Source organism: Bufo gargarizans, chromosome 7 (genome assembly GCF_014858855.1).
Source record: "Bufo gargarizans isolate SCDJY-AF-19 chromosome 7, ASM1485885v1, whole genome shotgun sequence".
Lineage (NCBI taxonomy): Eukaryota > Metazoa > Chordata > Amphibia > Anura > Bufonidae > Bufo > Bufo gargarizans.
Window position 1 is genome coordinate 16,937,713 of NC_058086.1, and position 18,115 is coordinate 16,955,827.

Genomic DNA, 18,115 nt, shown 5'->3' on the forward strand with positions numbered 1-18,115 from the left:
ACACAGGAACAAATCTAACAAACATGCTGGACTACAAACACCAAGGGACCAGACATGTAACAACCACTAGACACGACAACAACCACCCATACATAAACATCACCAAACATATGCAAGGGTAGAGAAGAGAGGACAGAGGGATGACAACGGAGAGACATTGCAGGAGACATCGATGTCCCGTCTCCCACCAGGTGGCCCTCAAAGAAATGGGTAGACAGTACACCCTGGACTGGAGCAGAGCTCCAGCACCAACGACTGCTGGAGTACAACTGACTCCAGCCAGGGAGCCACAGGTAATAAAACCCAAGTGACCACACCCAGTCAGGGAGTTAAGCCTTCCAGCATCAGACAGAGGAGGAACCAGGAGAAGGGGAGCAAAGAACACACATGCAGACAACCACGCGTTGCCCCTGGCAACCGGTATGTACGGCAAAGGTGTCACAGCATACAACACCAAGGCCGTGACAACAATACTGTGTATAATTTAGGGCAGCTGTATATAAGAAGGACATTCTGCAGCAAAACTAGAGATGTGCAAACAAGGGCAACCAAGGTAATTAAAGGGGTAGGAAGGGGGCGGAAGCTTCCGCCAAGCTGTTAAGGGTGGTAGTGTCAATCGAGGACACCCGAGCTGGAAGTCAGAGGACAGAGGACACCCGAGCTGGAAGTATGGAGTCCAGTGGCAGAGGCCCACAGAGGCAGGAGGCAGGTAGCGTGGTCGATCAGTCCGGGTCGGCAGCAGAGATGGCAGCGAGGTAACAGCAGGAGTAGATGGAGGCGTGGTCGGTGGTAAGCAGTGAGTCAATGCAGGCGGCAAATCAGCAAGGTCAAACGGTCCAGGTTGGCAACAATGGTAAATCAGCAATAGTGGTGTTGGAGCAGAGAGGAAGCTTGCTACAGGCTTGGAGGCACAATAACCAGCAAAGGGCTGGGTTCAAGGGCTGGGTTTTTATAGGGAAGTAGCAGGTGCAAGAGATTGGAATAATCAGCAGGTCAAGGCAAGGACAAGAGAGGTAGTTAGAAGTTAGCTAGAGAATAGTCCAAGGAGAGACGGTAGTGGGTAGAGCTACTGCCTGGGACATGACTGGCCACGGGTTCGAGTCCTGACACAAGCAGTGTATTATTGTAAATAAAAAAGCCCTTGCCCTGCGAGATCAAGCGCAGGGCAAGGGAGCGAATCGAAGCATGACATGCTCCGATGCTAACATCCGTGGGGCTGCCTGGGTGAAAATATGGGTATATACAACCCCTTTAAGGGAATGGGTTGCTTGAAGTATCAACACAGGTTATTGGGGGTTATTGAAAAACAGATAACTTTACAGTGCAAATACAGGTCCTTCTAAAAAAAATTGCATATTGTGATAAAGTTCATTATTTTCTGTAATGTACTGATAAACATTAGACTTTCATATATTTTAGATTCATTACACACCAACTGAAGTAGTTCAAGCCTTTTATTGTTTTAATATTGATGATTTTGGCATACAGCTCATGAAAACCCAAAATTCCTATCTAAAAAAATTAGCATATCATGAAAAGGTTCTCTAAACGAGCTATTAACCTAATCATCTGAATCAACTAATTAACTCTAAACACCTGCAAAAGATTCCTGAGGCTTTTAAAAACTCCCAGCCTGGTTCATTACTCCAAACGGCAATCATGGGTAAGACTGCCGACCTGACTGCTGTCCAGAAGGCCATCATTGACACCCTCAAGCAAGAGGGTAAGACACAGAAAGAAATTTCTGAACGAATAGGCTGTTCCCAGAGTGCTGTATCAAGGCACCTCAGTGGGAAGTCTGTGGGAAGGAAAAAGTGTGGCAGAAAACGCTGCACAACGAGAAGAGGTGACCGGACCCTGAGGAAGATTGTGGAGAAGGACCGATTCCAGACCTTGGGGGACCTGCGGAAGCAGTGGACTGAGTCTGGAGTAGAAACATCCAGAGCCACCGTGTACAGGCGTGTGCAGGAAATGGGCTACAGGTGCCGCATTCCCCAGGTCAAGCCACTTTTGAACCAGAAACAGCGGCAGAAGCACCTGACCTGGGCTACAGAGAAGCAGCACTGGACTGTTGCATGTCATTCGGAAATCAAGGTGCCAGAGTCTGGAGGAAGACTGGAGAGAGGGAAATGACAAAATGCCTGAAGTCCAGTGTCAAGTACCCACAGTCAGTGATGGTCTGGGGTGCCATGTCAGCTGCTGGTGTTGGTCCACTGTGTTTTATCAAGGGCAGGGTCAATGCAGCTAGCTATCAGGAGATTTTGGAGCACTTCATGCTTCCATCTGCTGAAAAGCTTTATGGAGATGAAGATTTCATTTTTCAGCACGACCTGGCACCTGCTCACAGTGCCAAAACCACTGGTAAATGGTTTACTGACCATGGTATTACTGTGCTCAATTGGCCTGCCAACTCTCCTGACCTGAACCCCATAGAGAATCTGTGGGATATTGGGAAGAGAAAGTTGAGAGACGCAAGACCCAACACTCTGGATGAGCTTAAGGCCGCTATCGAAGCATCCTGGTCCTCCATAACACCTCAGCAGTGCCACAGGCTGATTGCCTCCATGCCACGCCGCATTGAAGCAGTCATTTCTGCAAAAGGATTCCCGACCAAGTATTGAGTGCATAACTGAACATAATTATTTGAAGGTTGACTTTTTTTGTATTAAAAACACTTTTATTTTATTGGTCGGCTGAAATATGCTAATTTTTTTAGATAGGAAATTTGGGTTTTCATGAGCTGTATGCCAAAATCATCAATATTAAAACAATAAAAGGCTTGAACTACTTCAGTTGGTGTGTAATGAATCTAAAATATATGAAAGTCTAATGTTTATCAGTACATTACAGAAAATAATGAACTTTATCACAATATGCTAATTTTTTTAGAAGGACCTGTATATGGACAATACAAGGATCTTTTGTTACCAAGCCCTATAACAATGTCAAAACACCATCCTTTGCGTCTGGGGATAAGAAACTTTCAACATTGTCATAGACAGGGTTTTTTACTGTAAGAGCAGTGAGACTATAGAACGTCCTTCCTGACTATGTTGTAATTAATTAAAAAAGTTCAAGAAGGGTCAGGAGTGGACGTCTTATTGAAAGTAAGAAAAAGTTAAAGGTACAAGATTTGTGGAGATTGGAAATTTATACAGAAACTAGTTCTGACTGCATTGGTTGGGGGTCAGGAAAGGATTTCCCCCCTAATATGGGTTAACTAATGACAAGTCAGATAACTAGTGGCCAGATACACATTAAACGTTATGTCAAAAAAGCTAATGAAGGCTTCACCATGCTTCATATCACACTGATGCTGGAGGCAGAAAGAGCAGCTGACTCGTGAGCCAGTGGTAAAAAAAAATTTAGGTAAATGAGTGACAACTTTCACATCAGCGTTTTTCCTTTCCGATATTGAGATCCATCGTAGGATCTCAAAACAAGAGGCAAACGCTTTAGTTTTGTCAATGGGGACAAAACTGAACGGAAAGCACATGAGAACAAGACGGATTTGGCATGAAACATAATGTAAGTTAATTGTGCCGGATCCGTTTTCTCAGACACAAAAGAAATCGGATCCGGCACCCATTGTCTTACCTTGGTTTTAGTGCCCAATACGTGATACAAATCAGTGTAACAACCACTAGACAAGAGATAATACAATAGATATAATACAACCAGATCCATTCATAATGGATGCAGACGGTTGTACTATCCTAATGAAAGCGTTTTTGCTGATCCATGGCGGATCCAGCAAAAATGCAGATGTGAAAGTAGTCTGAGTGGCTCCACCATGAACTAGGTGATAGTTACCCACTTTATCTTTGTTGGCATAACATTTAATGTTTATCTGACCGTAGGTTGTCGGACTTGTTATCATGTATGATGTATGAATATCCCTCTTGAAAGTCACCTGATGAATCCTTACTCGGGAGGAACCATATCGAGGCACTTGTTTAACCGGATGCATCAGGGCCAAGTTCAAAACCAGGGTCACTCTGCTCTGCGATATTAGGGCATCTAAGCAAGAAAAGTATCAGTAGTTGCTGATTGCACTCAAGGGCCCAGATTTACTAATCCTATAGTTCAATGTTCCTCAACTCCAGTCCTCAGGGACCACCAGCTGGTCATGTTTTCAGGATTTCCTTAGTATTGAGCAGATGAAATAATTAGTGTCAATTCATGAGGACTTACCACAGGTATTCATTCTGTGGGATATTCCCAAATCATGACTGGCAGGTGGGCCCTGAGGACTGGAGTTGAGGAACACTGCTATAGTTGACTAGTGATGAGCGGCAGGGGTCATATTCGAATTCGCGATATTTCGCGAATATTTTGTAGAATATTTGTCGAATATTCGCGAATTCGAATATTCATTATATTCAAAAAAAAATTTACTCGAAAAATCGGTAAGGTAATGATTGCGTAATATGCGAATATTCCGCGATCAATACTGGCGTGGGTCAAAAACAAATATATAGCACTATAGAATTTATTGCTCTATATTGTTTTTTTTTTTCGACTATTCGCTATATTGCTTTATATTCTTGTTTTAGAATATTACGAATATTCCGAAAAACGAATATAGCACTATATTAGCTATATTGTCTATATATTTGTTTTTTTCTGAGAATATTCGTTATTTTTTTCCATCTGAAGTCATGATTCCTCCCTGCTTAAGTAACTTAAAGAGGACCTTTCATGGGTCCAAAGAATATGAACTAAGTAGCAGGCTACATAGAGCGGCGCCCAGGGATCTAAGTGCACTTACTATTATTCCTGGGCGCCGCTCCGTTTGCCCGCTGTGGCCCCCGGTAATTTCTCAACATTTAGAGCAAGGAGGAGAAGACGCCAGTGTCTCTCCTTCTCCCTGACAGCAGCGCTGTCCAATCAGAGCTCAGAGCGAGGCAGTTTTTTTTTCTCCCTGGCTCTGAGTTCTGCGCTGCGATTGGACAGCGCAGAGCCATATAATGCCTGCCGGAATCCATATAATGCCTGCCGGAATCCTCTGCCGCAAGTGTGAAAGTACCCTAACTCCACACCAACTAATGGTTACTTTGGTTTAAGACACAATTTTACATCAGACTGTGGCACAATGATGGTGCTAAAAGGTGCCCAATTGTGTCGCGGTTTACAACACTGTCTACAGTAGATGCATTGACATTAGTCAATTGAGACCAAGGTGTTTTGGACCCTGATGGTTTGTTATAATTATTTCATATTCTGCCATATATCTATGTATGTTTTATGTTTCATGGTTTCAATGACATGGTAGTTAGGCAACTAAGTTACAGTCTTTAATGTATATGAACTATAAATCAGTGATAGTCCTCTAAAAAAAATATTTTGCACAGACGTTTAAATGACAAATTCACGTCAATTACATTTTGGGGGGTTTTAGGTTAAATGCTTTTTTTGTGCCCTATTCCGTTTTGTTTCTTTCTTCCAGGATTCGGTGTCTCTGGTAGAGTCTCAGAGTTCATGGAGATCCCGGGACTGGCTGAGATTTGCTCCTGTCTGGATGATTGTGATTGTGATTGCCGCAGCTGGAATGACATGGTTCCTTTTAGGTAGCTATATCTGTCATCGAAATTACCATCTACAGAACAATAGGCTTGTTAAATTACTGTTCCATTAGTGTAAGTCCAGCTATTTTAGCTCATTCGTATACATCGCCATCTGTCGGTGCTGACTTCACAAATTAAGGAGAAACTAGCATTTTTGTATTTAGTATCACAATCAACTTAATGTTATACCTTTATAGAGGTCTTTTTTATATTTTTATTAAGCATAATACAATATATCTACTTTTATACTTATAATAACCTTATTATTCATGTTCCAGCAAAATGACCACCCTGTCTGTCCTAAGGGTAGGCTCATACCTCCATATAATGGATCCAGCAGCCTGTTCCGGGAGAGAACAGCACCCCACAGTTCCCCAGATCCAGCCTACCCTGATACTGACGTTCACTGTCACCCCATTAACTATAATAAGATCTGGCAGGGATCCAGGCACTCTTTGACATGAGTGTCAGGTTTCAGCCGGATAAAAACCAATGCAAGCAGCAATTTTTGTCCGAACAAAACCCGCTCTGTGCTTCACATAGATTTCCAATTCGTTGCTCTGATAGATTTTCTGACAGGTTAGGGGCATGTCTTTTCTCAGGGAGCTTTCTGTTTCTCACAGAGTCTTCCCCTTTTGCTGCAGCTCTCTCTCTCTGTGAGGCTAGGTCTACACGACGACATTTGTCGTGCGACATTTTGTTGCACCAATGTCGCACAACAATTTTTATGATAGTCTATGGTGTTGCACTGCGACATGCGTCATGCTGCGACTAGACAGTCGCAAAGAATCCATTTGAGATGGATTTTTAAGCGACTGTTGCGTTGCAGTCGCAGCATGTCGCATGTCGCAGTGCAACACCATAGACTATCATTATAAAAATTGTCACGTGACATTGATGCGACAAAAAGTCGTGTGACAAATGTTGCAGTGTAGTTGTGACTTATTGTCGCGCGACATGTCGTCATGTAGACCTAGCCTAAGGGTGCTCGCACACAATGCACTTGTGACATACATTCAGGATGCAGTTTTCAATTTAGCCAGTTTAGCACTTTGGGACTGATTTAATTAATTTCAGCTTCCTACAATAGAAAACTGCATTCTAAATAGATGTCAGAACTGCACCCTAACTGCCACAGCACCGAACAGTAAATGCAACAGGTGACAGTTAAAAGATAGAACTGAGCATGTGTGACCATCTCATTGAAGTGGACAGAGAAATTAGGAAAAAAACTAACAGCAGGTGGCGCTATACAGATACATTTTTTTGAATAATTCAGTGGCTATGCAAAATTTTTAATTAAATGCAATTAAAGCAAACTTTAGGCTTTTCTAACTTGTGTCCTACACTATAAATGCATGATTATATTATCAAAATGTGATTTCTCTTTCTTACTGCATAACAGAGGTGGATTTCAAACCAGAACTCACAACCAATAAAATATTTGCCTGCAACCTGCGAATTGTGAGCCATGAACTTACCCGGGACCTCATGCACCCTGAGAGCAATATATTCAAAAGGGAAGCCGCTCAGCTGAATAAACTGGTATAGTTTTCTCCTGGTTCCTTTATGGACTCACAGAGCATGTGATGAAAGAAACCATCATTTTTCTTCTTATACTGTACATGAATGACACCTTCAAAATTGTTATTCCCTAGACACGGTTATAGGCATTAGGGCTCTTTCACACGAGCATGCCCCTTGCGGGAATCACGCTCCAAGTGAGAGAGGGATTGTGCGGTCTGGACTACAGAAGCACACGATATTATCATGATTGACAATGCTGTGTTCCTCTGACTTTTCTGTAACGGAATCATACTGACATAAAGCTGTCAGTATGATTCTGTTACAGAAAGGTCATGCAGAGGCACACAGCATTATCAATCATGATATTGCCATGCGCTTCTGTAGTCCAGACTGCACGATCCCTCTCTCACTTGGAGCGTGATTCCCACAAGGGACATGCTCATGTGAAAGAGCCATTAAAGGGTTTTTCAAGATAGGTCATCAATATCCAGCCAGTGGAGCCAGACACCTCTGATCCCCATCGATCAGCTGTTCCCAGCAGGAACTAGCACTGAATGAAACAGGAACCACAGCACTAGAGTGCCAAAGCCTCTTCAAACAACTGACTAATGGAGGGCAGCAGCGTGGTTTCAGGAGTCGTATCACCACCGATCTTATAGTGATGACCTATCCTGAAGATACGTCCTCAATATCAAATCCTGGAAAACACACCTCTAAAATAATTGCAGCACATTTGTTTAGGCATGTGCACCAGAACTGAAATCTACCTCAGCAAGGGAGTTGTGGTGGATTTTAGGTATACGGTCAGTTTCCTGACATAAATTATAATAAATGTGTGGGGCTGACTAGGCCCAGCCCCATACTGCACACTTCCCACTTTACCAACTTTTTGAGAAAGTGGCCAGCAGGGAGCAAAGCTCACAAACAGTTGAAAAATTTTGCACAAGCGTGGCATGTGCCTAAATTGTGACTTTTTGATGACAGAAACCCGGAGTAGGGGTACGATAAATGTTACCCATTGTGTAAAAAAGTATGGCTCTCAGAAAATGGTACCAATCAAACCGTCATCTCATCCCGCAAAAAATGAGCCCCTTCCTAAGAGAATTGCCAAAAATATTTTAAAAATATGGCTCTCAGAAAATGGCAACACAAAAACAAGATTTTATTCTGTTCAAAAAGGCTTTCACTGTGTAAAACGTAATACACATATTGGGTATCGCCGCATCCGTAACAACCTGCTCTATAAAAATATCACATGAGATTTCCCCATTTTTTTAAAACTATGCCAAAACAGACACTTTTTGTGAGGCAAGGTGACAAAAAATTGAACACCAAGTGATCAAAAAATCTCATGTACCCAAAAATGAGACCAATTAAACCGTCATCTCATCCTGCAAAAAATTAGCCCCTCCTAAGACAATCGCCCCCTCCCCCCAAAAAAAAATATGGCTATCAATGGTAATACAAAAACAAGATTTTATTCTGTTTAGAAAAGCTTTCACTGTATAAAACTTAACAAAAATAATACACACATTGGTTATTTCCACATCCGTAACAACCTGCTCTTTAAAAATATTACATGAAATGCCCCCCCAGGTGAATGCTGTAAAAAAAAAAACTGCCATTTTTTTCTCACCTTTGATTCACAAAAAAGTGTAACACCATGCGATCAAAAAGTCTTATGTACTCCAAAATGGTACCAATCAAACCATCATCTCATCCCACAAAAAATGAGCCCCTTCCTAAGAGAATTGCAAAAAATATGGCTCTCAGAAAAGGGCAACACAAAAACAAGATTTTATTCTGTTCAAAAAGGATTTCCCTGTGTAAAAGTAAAAATAATAGACACATTTGATATTGTCGCGTCCGTAACAACCTGCTCTACAAATATCACATAAGATGCCCCCTCAGGTGAATGCTGAAAAAAAAATTTTTTTTTAACTTAGCCAAAACAGAAATTTTTTGTCACCTTTCCTTACAAAAAGTGTAATACCAAGTGATCAAAAAGTCTTATGTACCCCAAAATGGTACCAATGAAAATGTCACCTCATCCCACAAAAAATGAAACCCCACATAAGACAATCACTCAAAAAATAAAAACCAATGGCACCCTTAAACCAATCCATCAAAATCTGCTTCAAATGCCATATGGAGCTCCTTCCGTTCTGAATCCGGCCATGTGTCCCTACAGCAGTTCACTACCACATATGGGGTGTTGCTGTATTTAGGAGAGAATGGGTAACAAATTATGGGGTGCTTTTTTTCCTGTTACCCCTATTGAAAATGAAAAATATGAGGCTAAAGCAACATTTTATTGGAAGAAATGAAACTTTTAATTTTTACAGCCAAGTATTTCCAAATTCCGTAAAATGCTTAGGGGGTCAAAGTGCGCAGTACCCCCTTAATATATTCTTTAAGGGGTGTAGTTTCCAAAATGGGGTCACTTTTTGAGGGTTTCCACTGTAGTGGTAGATCAGGGTCTCTTCAAATACAAAATGGTGCCTAAAAACCATTCTAGCAAAATCTGCCTCCAAAATCCATATGGCGCTCCTTTCCTTTTGACCACTGGAACGTGCACATAGAGCAGTTTACCGCCACATATTGGGTATTTCTGTAAACTACAGAATTAGAGTAATGTATATTGAGGTTTATTTTGCTGTTAACCCTTGCTGTGTTGCAAAAAAAATTGATTAACATAAAAAATCTACCAAAAAAAAGAAAATTTTAAATTTCACCTCCATTTTCCTTAAATTGTTTTGAAACATCTCAAAGTTTAACAAAGTTTGTAACATCAGTTTTGAATAATTTGAGGGCTGTAGTTTCTAAAATGGGGTCATTTATGGGTGGTTTCTATTACAAAGGCCCCTCAAAATCATTTTATAACTGAATTGGTGCTTAAAAATTGGTTTTGTAAATTTAGTTGAAAAATTGTTTTTACAATTCTATGCCTTCTAATGTTCTAAAGAAATAAAATTACATTTACAAAATTATGCCAAAATAAAGCAGACATATGGGGAATGTTCATTGATAACTATTTTGTGAGGTATTGCTATCTGTCTTAAAAATAGAGAAATTCTAATTTAGAAAATTGTGAATTTTTGAAAATTTTTGAAAATTTGGGATTCTTTTATAAATAAAGGTGAAATATATCGACTCAAATTTACCACTATCATGAAGTGCAACGTGTCACGAGAAAACAGTCTCAGAACAGCTTGGATAAGTAAAAGCGTTTCAAAGTTATTAGCACATAAAATGACGCATGTCAAATTTGCAAAAATCAGCCTGGGATTAAGGCTAGGTCTACACAACGACATTTGTCGCGCGACAATAAGTCGCACGACAGATAGGGCACAACTACACTGCAACATTTGTAGCGCAACATTTTGTTGCACCAATGTCGAGCAACAATTTTTATAATCTCGAATGGATTTTCTGCAACTGTTGCGTCGCACTCGCAGCATGTTGCATGTTGCAGTGCGACACCATAGACTGCCATTATAAAAATTGTTGCGCAAAATTGGTGCAACAAAATGTCGCGCAACAAATGTGGCCGTGTAGACCTAGCCTTAACGTGGAAAGTGGCTCGGTAGTGAAGGGGTTAATATACTTCTGGTACTACCCCCATAAGCTCGATACTATAAGTTATATATCTGGTTATTTATTTGGAAGAGCTCAGGTTCTCTTAGCTGTCTTCTGCCTTATATTTCTAATGCTTTGTACTCTTAACACTCTATTCTACATCTTTAGGTTACTGCTCTTGTCTTGGCTTCAGAACTGGCTGCATATCACAACTCCAGCACAGTCTATGCTTTTGGGTGAGATTTAGGTGGCTATTTGGGCATACTAAAGTGCTGTTGCAGGATGGTGTAGTTACTAGTGTTGAGCGCGAATATTCAAATTGCGAATTTTTTTCTTGAATATCGTAAATTCGAGATTTTGCGAATATTTCAAATATAGTTCTATATATTCGCGAAATCGAATATTCGTTTTTTTGTTTTTTTTTCATCTGAAAATATGATTTCTTCTTGCTTGTGGGTCAATAAGCCATTGGCCCACAAGCAACTTAAGCAGGGGGGAATCATGTTTTCATATGGAAAATAAAATGACCAATATTCTAAAAAATGAATACATAGCAATATAGTGAATATATTCGTTATTTAGAATTTTGACATTATTTTTTTCCTATCTGTACAGTTGTTCGCATACTCCTCCCCGACAAGCGTCCCCGTCAACATGGGAACGCCTGTGTTTTAAAAAATACCATCGGATCTGAGTTTTCCCTGAGATCGTGAAAGCTCAGATCCGATGGTATATTCTAACGCACAGGCGTTCCCATGGTTACGGGGACGCTTGTCGGGGAGCAGGATGCCAAAGTGGAATAACAGTACACATAAATTACAGTCTATATGTATTTTTTACGAATATTCGTAATATTGCTCTAACTTCGTCTTTTAGAATATTCGTAATATTCTAAAAGACGAAGTTAGAGCAATATTACGAAAATTCGTAAAATATACATATAGACTGCAATTTAGCTAATATAGTGCTATAGTAATTTTTTTAATAGTGTATATATTTTCCAAAACTGAAGTTCAGAAGAGGCAAAAAAAATTAGACAAAAAAAAAAATATGATTATAGCACTATATTAGCTAAATTACAATCTATATGTGTATTTTACGAATATTCATAATATTGCTCTAACTTCGTCTTTTAGAATATTCGTAATATTCTAAAAGACGAAGTTAGAGCAATATTATGAATATTCGTAAAATACACATATTAGCCTAGCCATAGTCAATGTCATAGGAACGTTGCCTTATACTGTCAAAAGAAAAAACTATGTCTGAAGGAATACCATGCAATTTGACAATGTGATCAATAAATGCCTGCGCCAGCGTCTTAGCATTGGGCAAGCCAGGAAAAGGGATGAAATGCACCATTTTGTTAAAACGGTCCACCACCACCAGAATCACAGTCTTCCCCGAGGAACGAGGCAGGTCCGTAAGTAAGTCCATGGACAAATGTGTTCAAGGACGGGAAGGAATGGGTAAGGGAAGGAGAAGACCTGATGGCCGTGAATGAGGGACTTTGGCACGAGCGCAGGTCTCGCAGGCTGCCACAAAACCCTCAACCGACTTACGAAGCGCTGGCCACCAGAATCTCTGAGCGATGAGATCCACAGTGGCTCTTGCCCCTGGGTGCCCAGCAAGGACCGTATCGTGGTGTTCCTTAAAAATCTTGTGTCTTAAAGCGAGAGGCACAAACAACCTCCCAGGAGGACAAAGATCAGGAGCCTCTGACTGGGCTACCTGCACCTCTGCCTCCAATTCAGGAAAAAGAGCAGAGACCACCACACCTTCAGCCAAAATGGGACCCGGGTCTTCAAAATTTCCACCTCCCGGAAAACAACGTGACAGGGCATCTGCCTTCACATTCTTAACCCCAGGGCGGAACAAAATTAAACCTTGAAAAGAACAAAGACCATTTGGCCTGTCTCAGGTTCAGACGCTTGGCTGACTCCAAGTAGGCCAGATTTTTATGGTCAGTAAACACGGTAATAGGGTGTCTGGCTCCCTCTAGCCAATGGCACCATTCCTCAAAAGCCAACTTGATGGCCAACAACTCCCTATCTCCCACATTGTAATTTCTCTCTGCGGAGGAGAGTTTCTTCGAGTAAAAGGCACACGGTCGCCATTTGGCAGGAGAGGAACCTTGAGACAAGACCGCACCCACACCCACCTCAGAAGCATCAACCTCAACTATGAAGGGTAGAGAAATTTCAGGTTGTACCAAGATGGGAGCGGAAGCAAAACTCTCCTTGATATTAGAAAAGGCCTTACGCGCCTCTACCGACCAGGAAGAAAAATCTACCCCCTTTCTAGTCATATCAGTGAGTGGTTTAACAACAGAGGAATAATTCAAAATAAACTTCCTGTAATAATTGGCAAAGCCCAAAAAACGCATCAGCGCCTTCTGATTCTCAGGAAGCTCCCACTCAAGCACAGCGCGGACCTTCTCACTCAAGCACAGCGCAGACCTACTCGGGGTCCATGCAAAAACCAGAAGCGGAGAGAAGAAACCCCAGAAATTGAATTTCTGGAGCCGCAAACACACATTTTTCCAGTTTCGCGTACAATTTATTCTCCCGCAGGATGAGCAAGACCTGACGTAAGTGTTCCTTATGAGTTTTGAAATCAGGAGAAAAAATCAAAATGTCATCCAAATACACTAATACAAATTTCCCCATTAAATGATAAAAAATGCTGTTCACAAAATGCTGAAAAACGGCTGGAGCATTCATCAAACCAAAAGGCATAACCAAATTCTCAAAATGGCCCTCGGGGGTATTGAAGGCCGTCTTCCATTCGTCTCCTTCTCTGACCCTGACCAGGTTGCATGCCCCTCTTAGATCTAATTTGGAAAAAACTTTAGCCCCAACAATCTGGTTAAACAGGTCCGGGATCAGAGGAAGCGGATAAGGGTCACGAATTGTGATACTGTTCAGCTCCCTGAAATCCAGACAAGGTCTTAAAGAATCATCTTTTTTCTTAACAAAGAAAAAACCAGCAGCAACAGGTGACTTCGAGGGTCGTATGTGTCCTTTTCTCAGACTCTCAGAGATATAAGCATGCATAGCGACCCTTTCAGGTTGGGAGAGATTGTATAAACGAGATTTAGGCAGCTTGGCGCCTGGGATGAGATTAATAGGGCAATCGTACTCCCTGTGCGGGGGCAAATCCTGAACTCCACTCTCAGAGAAGACATCCGAAAATTCAGAGAGAAAAGATGGTACAATCTTAGTAGAAACCTCAGAAACAGAAGTCGTAAGGCAATTCTCTCTGCAAAAGTCACGCCAACCATTTATTTGCCTCGCTTGCCAATCAATGGTGGGGTTATGTTTAGTGAGCCAGGGTAGCCCCAACACTAGAGGAGTAGGCAATCCGCTAAGGACGAAACATGACACATCCTCAACATGAGCATCACTCACAATTAAACGGATATTGTGAACTATGCCCTTTAATGATTTCTGAGAAAGTGGAGCGGAATCAATAGCAAAAACAGGAATATCCTTTCCCAAAGTGCATACCTGGAAACCATGAGTTATCGCAAAATGATTATCAATGAGATTGACAGCTGCTCCACTATCTACAAAAATCTCACAAAAAATGTTCTTGCTCTCTAGCGCCACCCTGGCAGGCAGGACAAAACGGGAACTACAAGCAAACGGAAAACCTTCAATTTCCGCCTCAACCCTGCCAATGTTAACAGATGGAACATTTTTAAAGGATTTTTTCCTTTTTGTTTCTTTATTACTTCCAAAAAACTGCCTGAATCTCCTAGAGGGACAAACATTTACCAAATGATTTATACCTCCACAACAAAAACAAACCTTCCCATGTGGGCTGAATCTTCTATTGTCAGAGGCAATCAACCCCAGCTGCATGGGCTCCTGCTCAGAAGGGGTTGACAGCGACTGAGACCCCTGCGCACTGAATGAGACCACTGCACTGTCCTGGGATTGAGTATGACAGGAAGGAGTGATCTCTCCTCTCTCTCTAAGACGCCTGTCAATACGAACGGCCCGAGACATGGCAGAGTCCAAGGAGGTAGGCCACTCATGAAAGGCAAATGCATCTTTCAATCCCTCTGAAAGACCATGGCAAAATTGACTTCGGAGTGCAGCATCATTCCAACCAGTATCAGCTGCCCATCTCCGAAATTCTAAACAGTATATCTCTGCGGATTGTTTACCCTGGCATAACAGACGTAGTCTAGACTCAGCCAAAGCAATACGATCCGGATCATCATATATCTGACCCAGGGCTAAAAAGAATTCATCCACTGAACAGAGGGGCCGTGCCCCCACCGGCAGCGAAAAGGCCCACGACTGAGCGTTACCCCATAGCAGCGATATAATGATCCCCACCCTCCATTCCTCATCACCAGAGGAATGGGGAAGAAGGCGAAAATGGAGTTTGCAAGCCTCTCTAAAACGCACAAAATTCTCACTACCCCCGGAGAACGTATCCGGGAGCGAGATCTTAGGCTCAGAACAAACTCCATGAACGCAAGCTGAACCGGTCACTTGAAACTGAGAAAGAGTCTTACGGAGATCTGCTACCTCCAATGAAAGACCCTGGAAGCGTTCAGTCAAAAGTGAAACCGGATCCATGCTTGAGACGGTTTTGGCGGTTTATAATGTCACGGAAGGTGTACAGGAAACAAGACAACACAAAATGAATATATGACTCACTGGATCCAAAACTAAGGAACAAAAAGGGTGACCCCTGCATCAGACCTGGCACTCTCCCTGACTGCTCAGCCTATGCAAAAATCCCAATGGTAGATGACACCTGAACACCCTATAATAGTGAGGGGACACGACCACCGGCTCCCTACACTAGACACAGAGGGAGTCAGGGTCACCTGGGATCCAGCAAACAGAAAAACACAAATGAATGCACAACACTTATCTTGTAGAAGACTGGGAAGTAGGATCAGCATGCACACACACTCCAGGAAGTAATATAAACCGCAAACTGATGCACTATGTGGAGGGATTTAAAGGTAAGCAATCAGTACAACTACATGACAGCTGAGAGAGGCTAACGAGATGAGGAACTGAAAGCAAAACAAAGGAAGCTCAAGGAGGAGGTTCTGAAAGGCATCTGTCAGAGCTTCTCAAATGTCTTGTGGTGACAGCAGCATCAACTGACCCATGCTGCATGGTCCACCTGCTTATAGAGTGTAAGCTGTGGAAAAACCCTAGTTTTTGTAAGGGCTCATGCACACAACAGTATTTTGCATTCCGTATATGGACCATATTTTGATTCCGTATACGGAATGGTTCCGTGACCCAGCAAAATTTATCAAAATTCTTGCGGACAAGAATAGGCATCTCTATAATAGGCATCCTGTTCCATTCCGCAAATTGCGGAAGGCACACGGGCGGCATCCGTTTTTTGCGGATCTGCAATTTGCAGACCGCAAAAAACGGCACGGCCGTGTGCATGAGCCCTTATTCACAGTGTTGCTTGTGTAGGTGATCTTTTTATTGACCTCTGTGCCATAGGCTAAGCTTGGAGGGATATATTTGCCAGACTTGGTTTTCTTTAGAAAGCTTGTCCCTATGCTGCTGTTATAACATGGTATATGTCTAGTTTGTGATGGTCAGTGCCTCATATTTTCCTTTTTTTTTTCTTTAGAGAGGGCAGCTTGAAGGTTTTCTTTTGGGTCATCCTAGATGTACCTAATTCTCACAGCAAAGATGTTACTGTGAACTCGGTGAAGGCAGCGCTGACTCGTGTCCTGCAATCCAAGCGTAACCGCACAGGGACCTACATATATGATCAATACCATGTGGATCCAAGCTCAGTGGATATATTAGGTAAGTGAATTATGCATATATTATATTGTATTATATTATATTGCCAACCACCACAGATCATAGCAGGACCTACTGTTTTTCAACCATGACACTTTTACACTGTATTTGTGAAGGCTTTTATTGGATAGGGTGTTTCTGGTGGAAGTAAGTCCAATGACAAACCAGGAAGAAGGATTCAAGCATGGGAGATAAGAGAAAACTGCAATTGAGGTGAATTTGAAAAAAATAAAAGCTATCCAAGGAGGAATGGGAGCTAGAGTAATTGATGAAAATACAGAATGAAAAGTAGTTTATGACACAATCCCTTTGTCAGCAGATTTGTACCCGGCTGACCTGTTACATGTGCACTTGGCAGCTGAAGGCATCTGTGTTAGTCCCATGTTCATATGTGTCGGCATTGGGAAAAGTTTTAATATGTGCAAATTAGGCTCTAGGAGCAACGGGGGCGTTGCCATTACTCCTAGAGGCTCTGCTCTCTCTGCAACTGCCTTGCCCTCTGTACTTTGATTGACTTTAGGAGAAATCAGGACCAGGCATGATGACTTTTACACTGCCTGGCTCTGTCAATCAAAGTGGAGAGGGTGCAGCAGTTGCAGAGAGAGCAGAGCCTTTAGGTGTAATGGCAATGCTCCTAGGGGCTCATAAGCATATATTAAAGGGCATCTGTCAGCAGATTTGTACCTATGGCACTGGCTGAAGGCATCTGTGTTGGTCCCATGTTCATATGTGCCCGCATTGCTGAGAAAAAATAATCTTTTAATATATTCAAATGAGCCTCTAGGAGCAATAGGGGTGTTGCCATTACACCTAGAGGCTCTGCTCTCTCTGCAATTCCGCACCCTTTCCACTTTGATTGATAGGGCTGTGTGATCACATTTACACTGTCTGGCCCTGACAATCATAGTGGAGAGGGTGCAGCAGTTGCAGAGAGAGCAGAGCCTCTAGGAGTAATGTCAACACCCCCATTGCTCCTAGAAGCTCATTTGCATATATTAAAACAACATTTTTCTCAGCAATGTGGTCACATATGAACATGGGTCCAACACAGATGCCTTCAGCTGCCAAGTGCACATGTAACAGGTCAGCCGGTGTCATAGGTACAAATCTGCTGACAGATCCCCTTTAATATTACCACAAGGAAACCCCTAAAATATTCTTGCCTAAATGTGTAGGGGCAGGTAAAGAGTTCTCCTATTCTTGTCCAGTGTTATCATTTTGCTCAGAAATGTTTAAAGGGGCAATCTAGTGCAGAGAAAAAAAAAGTTTTTCCATAAACTGCATATGCTGTAAAAAATAACAGGACATATACGCACTGTTTCCCCGCCACAGGTTGCATAATACTGGGTTAGGTAATAGAGTGACAGAATAAGGGGGATATTTACTAAGCAAACTAACTAAAAGTCTGCCACATATTTTTTGCCAAAAAAGTGATGTACACAGCTCGATCTAATTTATAATATTTTTAGACACTTTTTGCACCTTCTATAAAAGTTTTGAAAATTGTCTTAAAAATGGGTGAGTCAATAAATAGCATGATTTGTATTTTTTATTTTTATTGAAGTTTTGCATTTCTACAATAGACAAATAGCACAAATAGCAAGGCATGAAACAGTCATAAAATAAACAAAATAA

At 41.8% G+C, this 18,115-nt stretch overlaps 1 protein-coding gene across 2 annotated transcripts in view; it reads left to right on the top strand.

Annotated features, from left to right (window-relative positions):
* TMPRSS6 (transmembrane serine protease 6) overlaps window positions 1-18,115 on the top strand; it is a 121,924-nt gene that overhangs the window by 14,949 nt on the left and 88,860 nt on the right. For both annotated transcript variants that reach the window (XM_044301488.1, XM_044301487.1), the window contains exons 2-5: window positions 5,450-5,570; window positions 6,973-7,112; window positions 10,842-10,909; window positions 16,302-16,483. In XM_044301488.1, coding sequence (XP_044157423.1) covers window positions 5,450-5,570; window positions 6,973-7,112; window positions 10,842-10,909; window positions 16,302-16,483 — 511 coding nt within the window. The remainder of the gene's footprint in view (window positions 1-5,449; window positions 5,571-6,972; window positions 7,113-10,841; window positions 10,910-16,301; window positions 16,484-18,115) is intronic.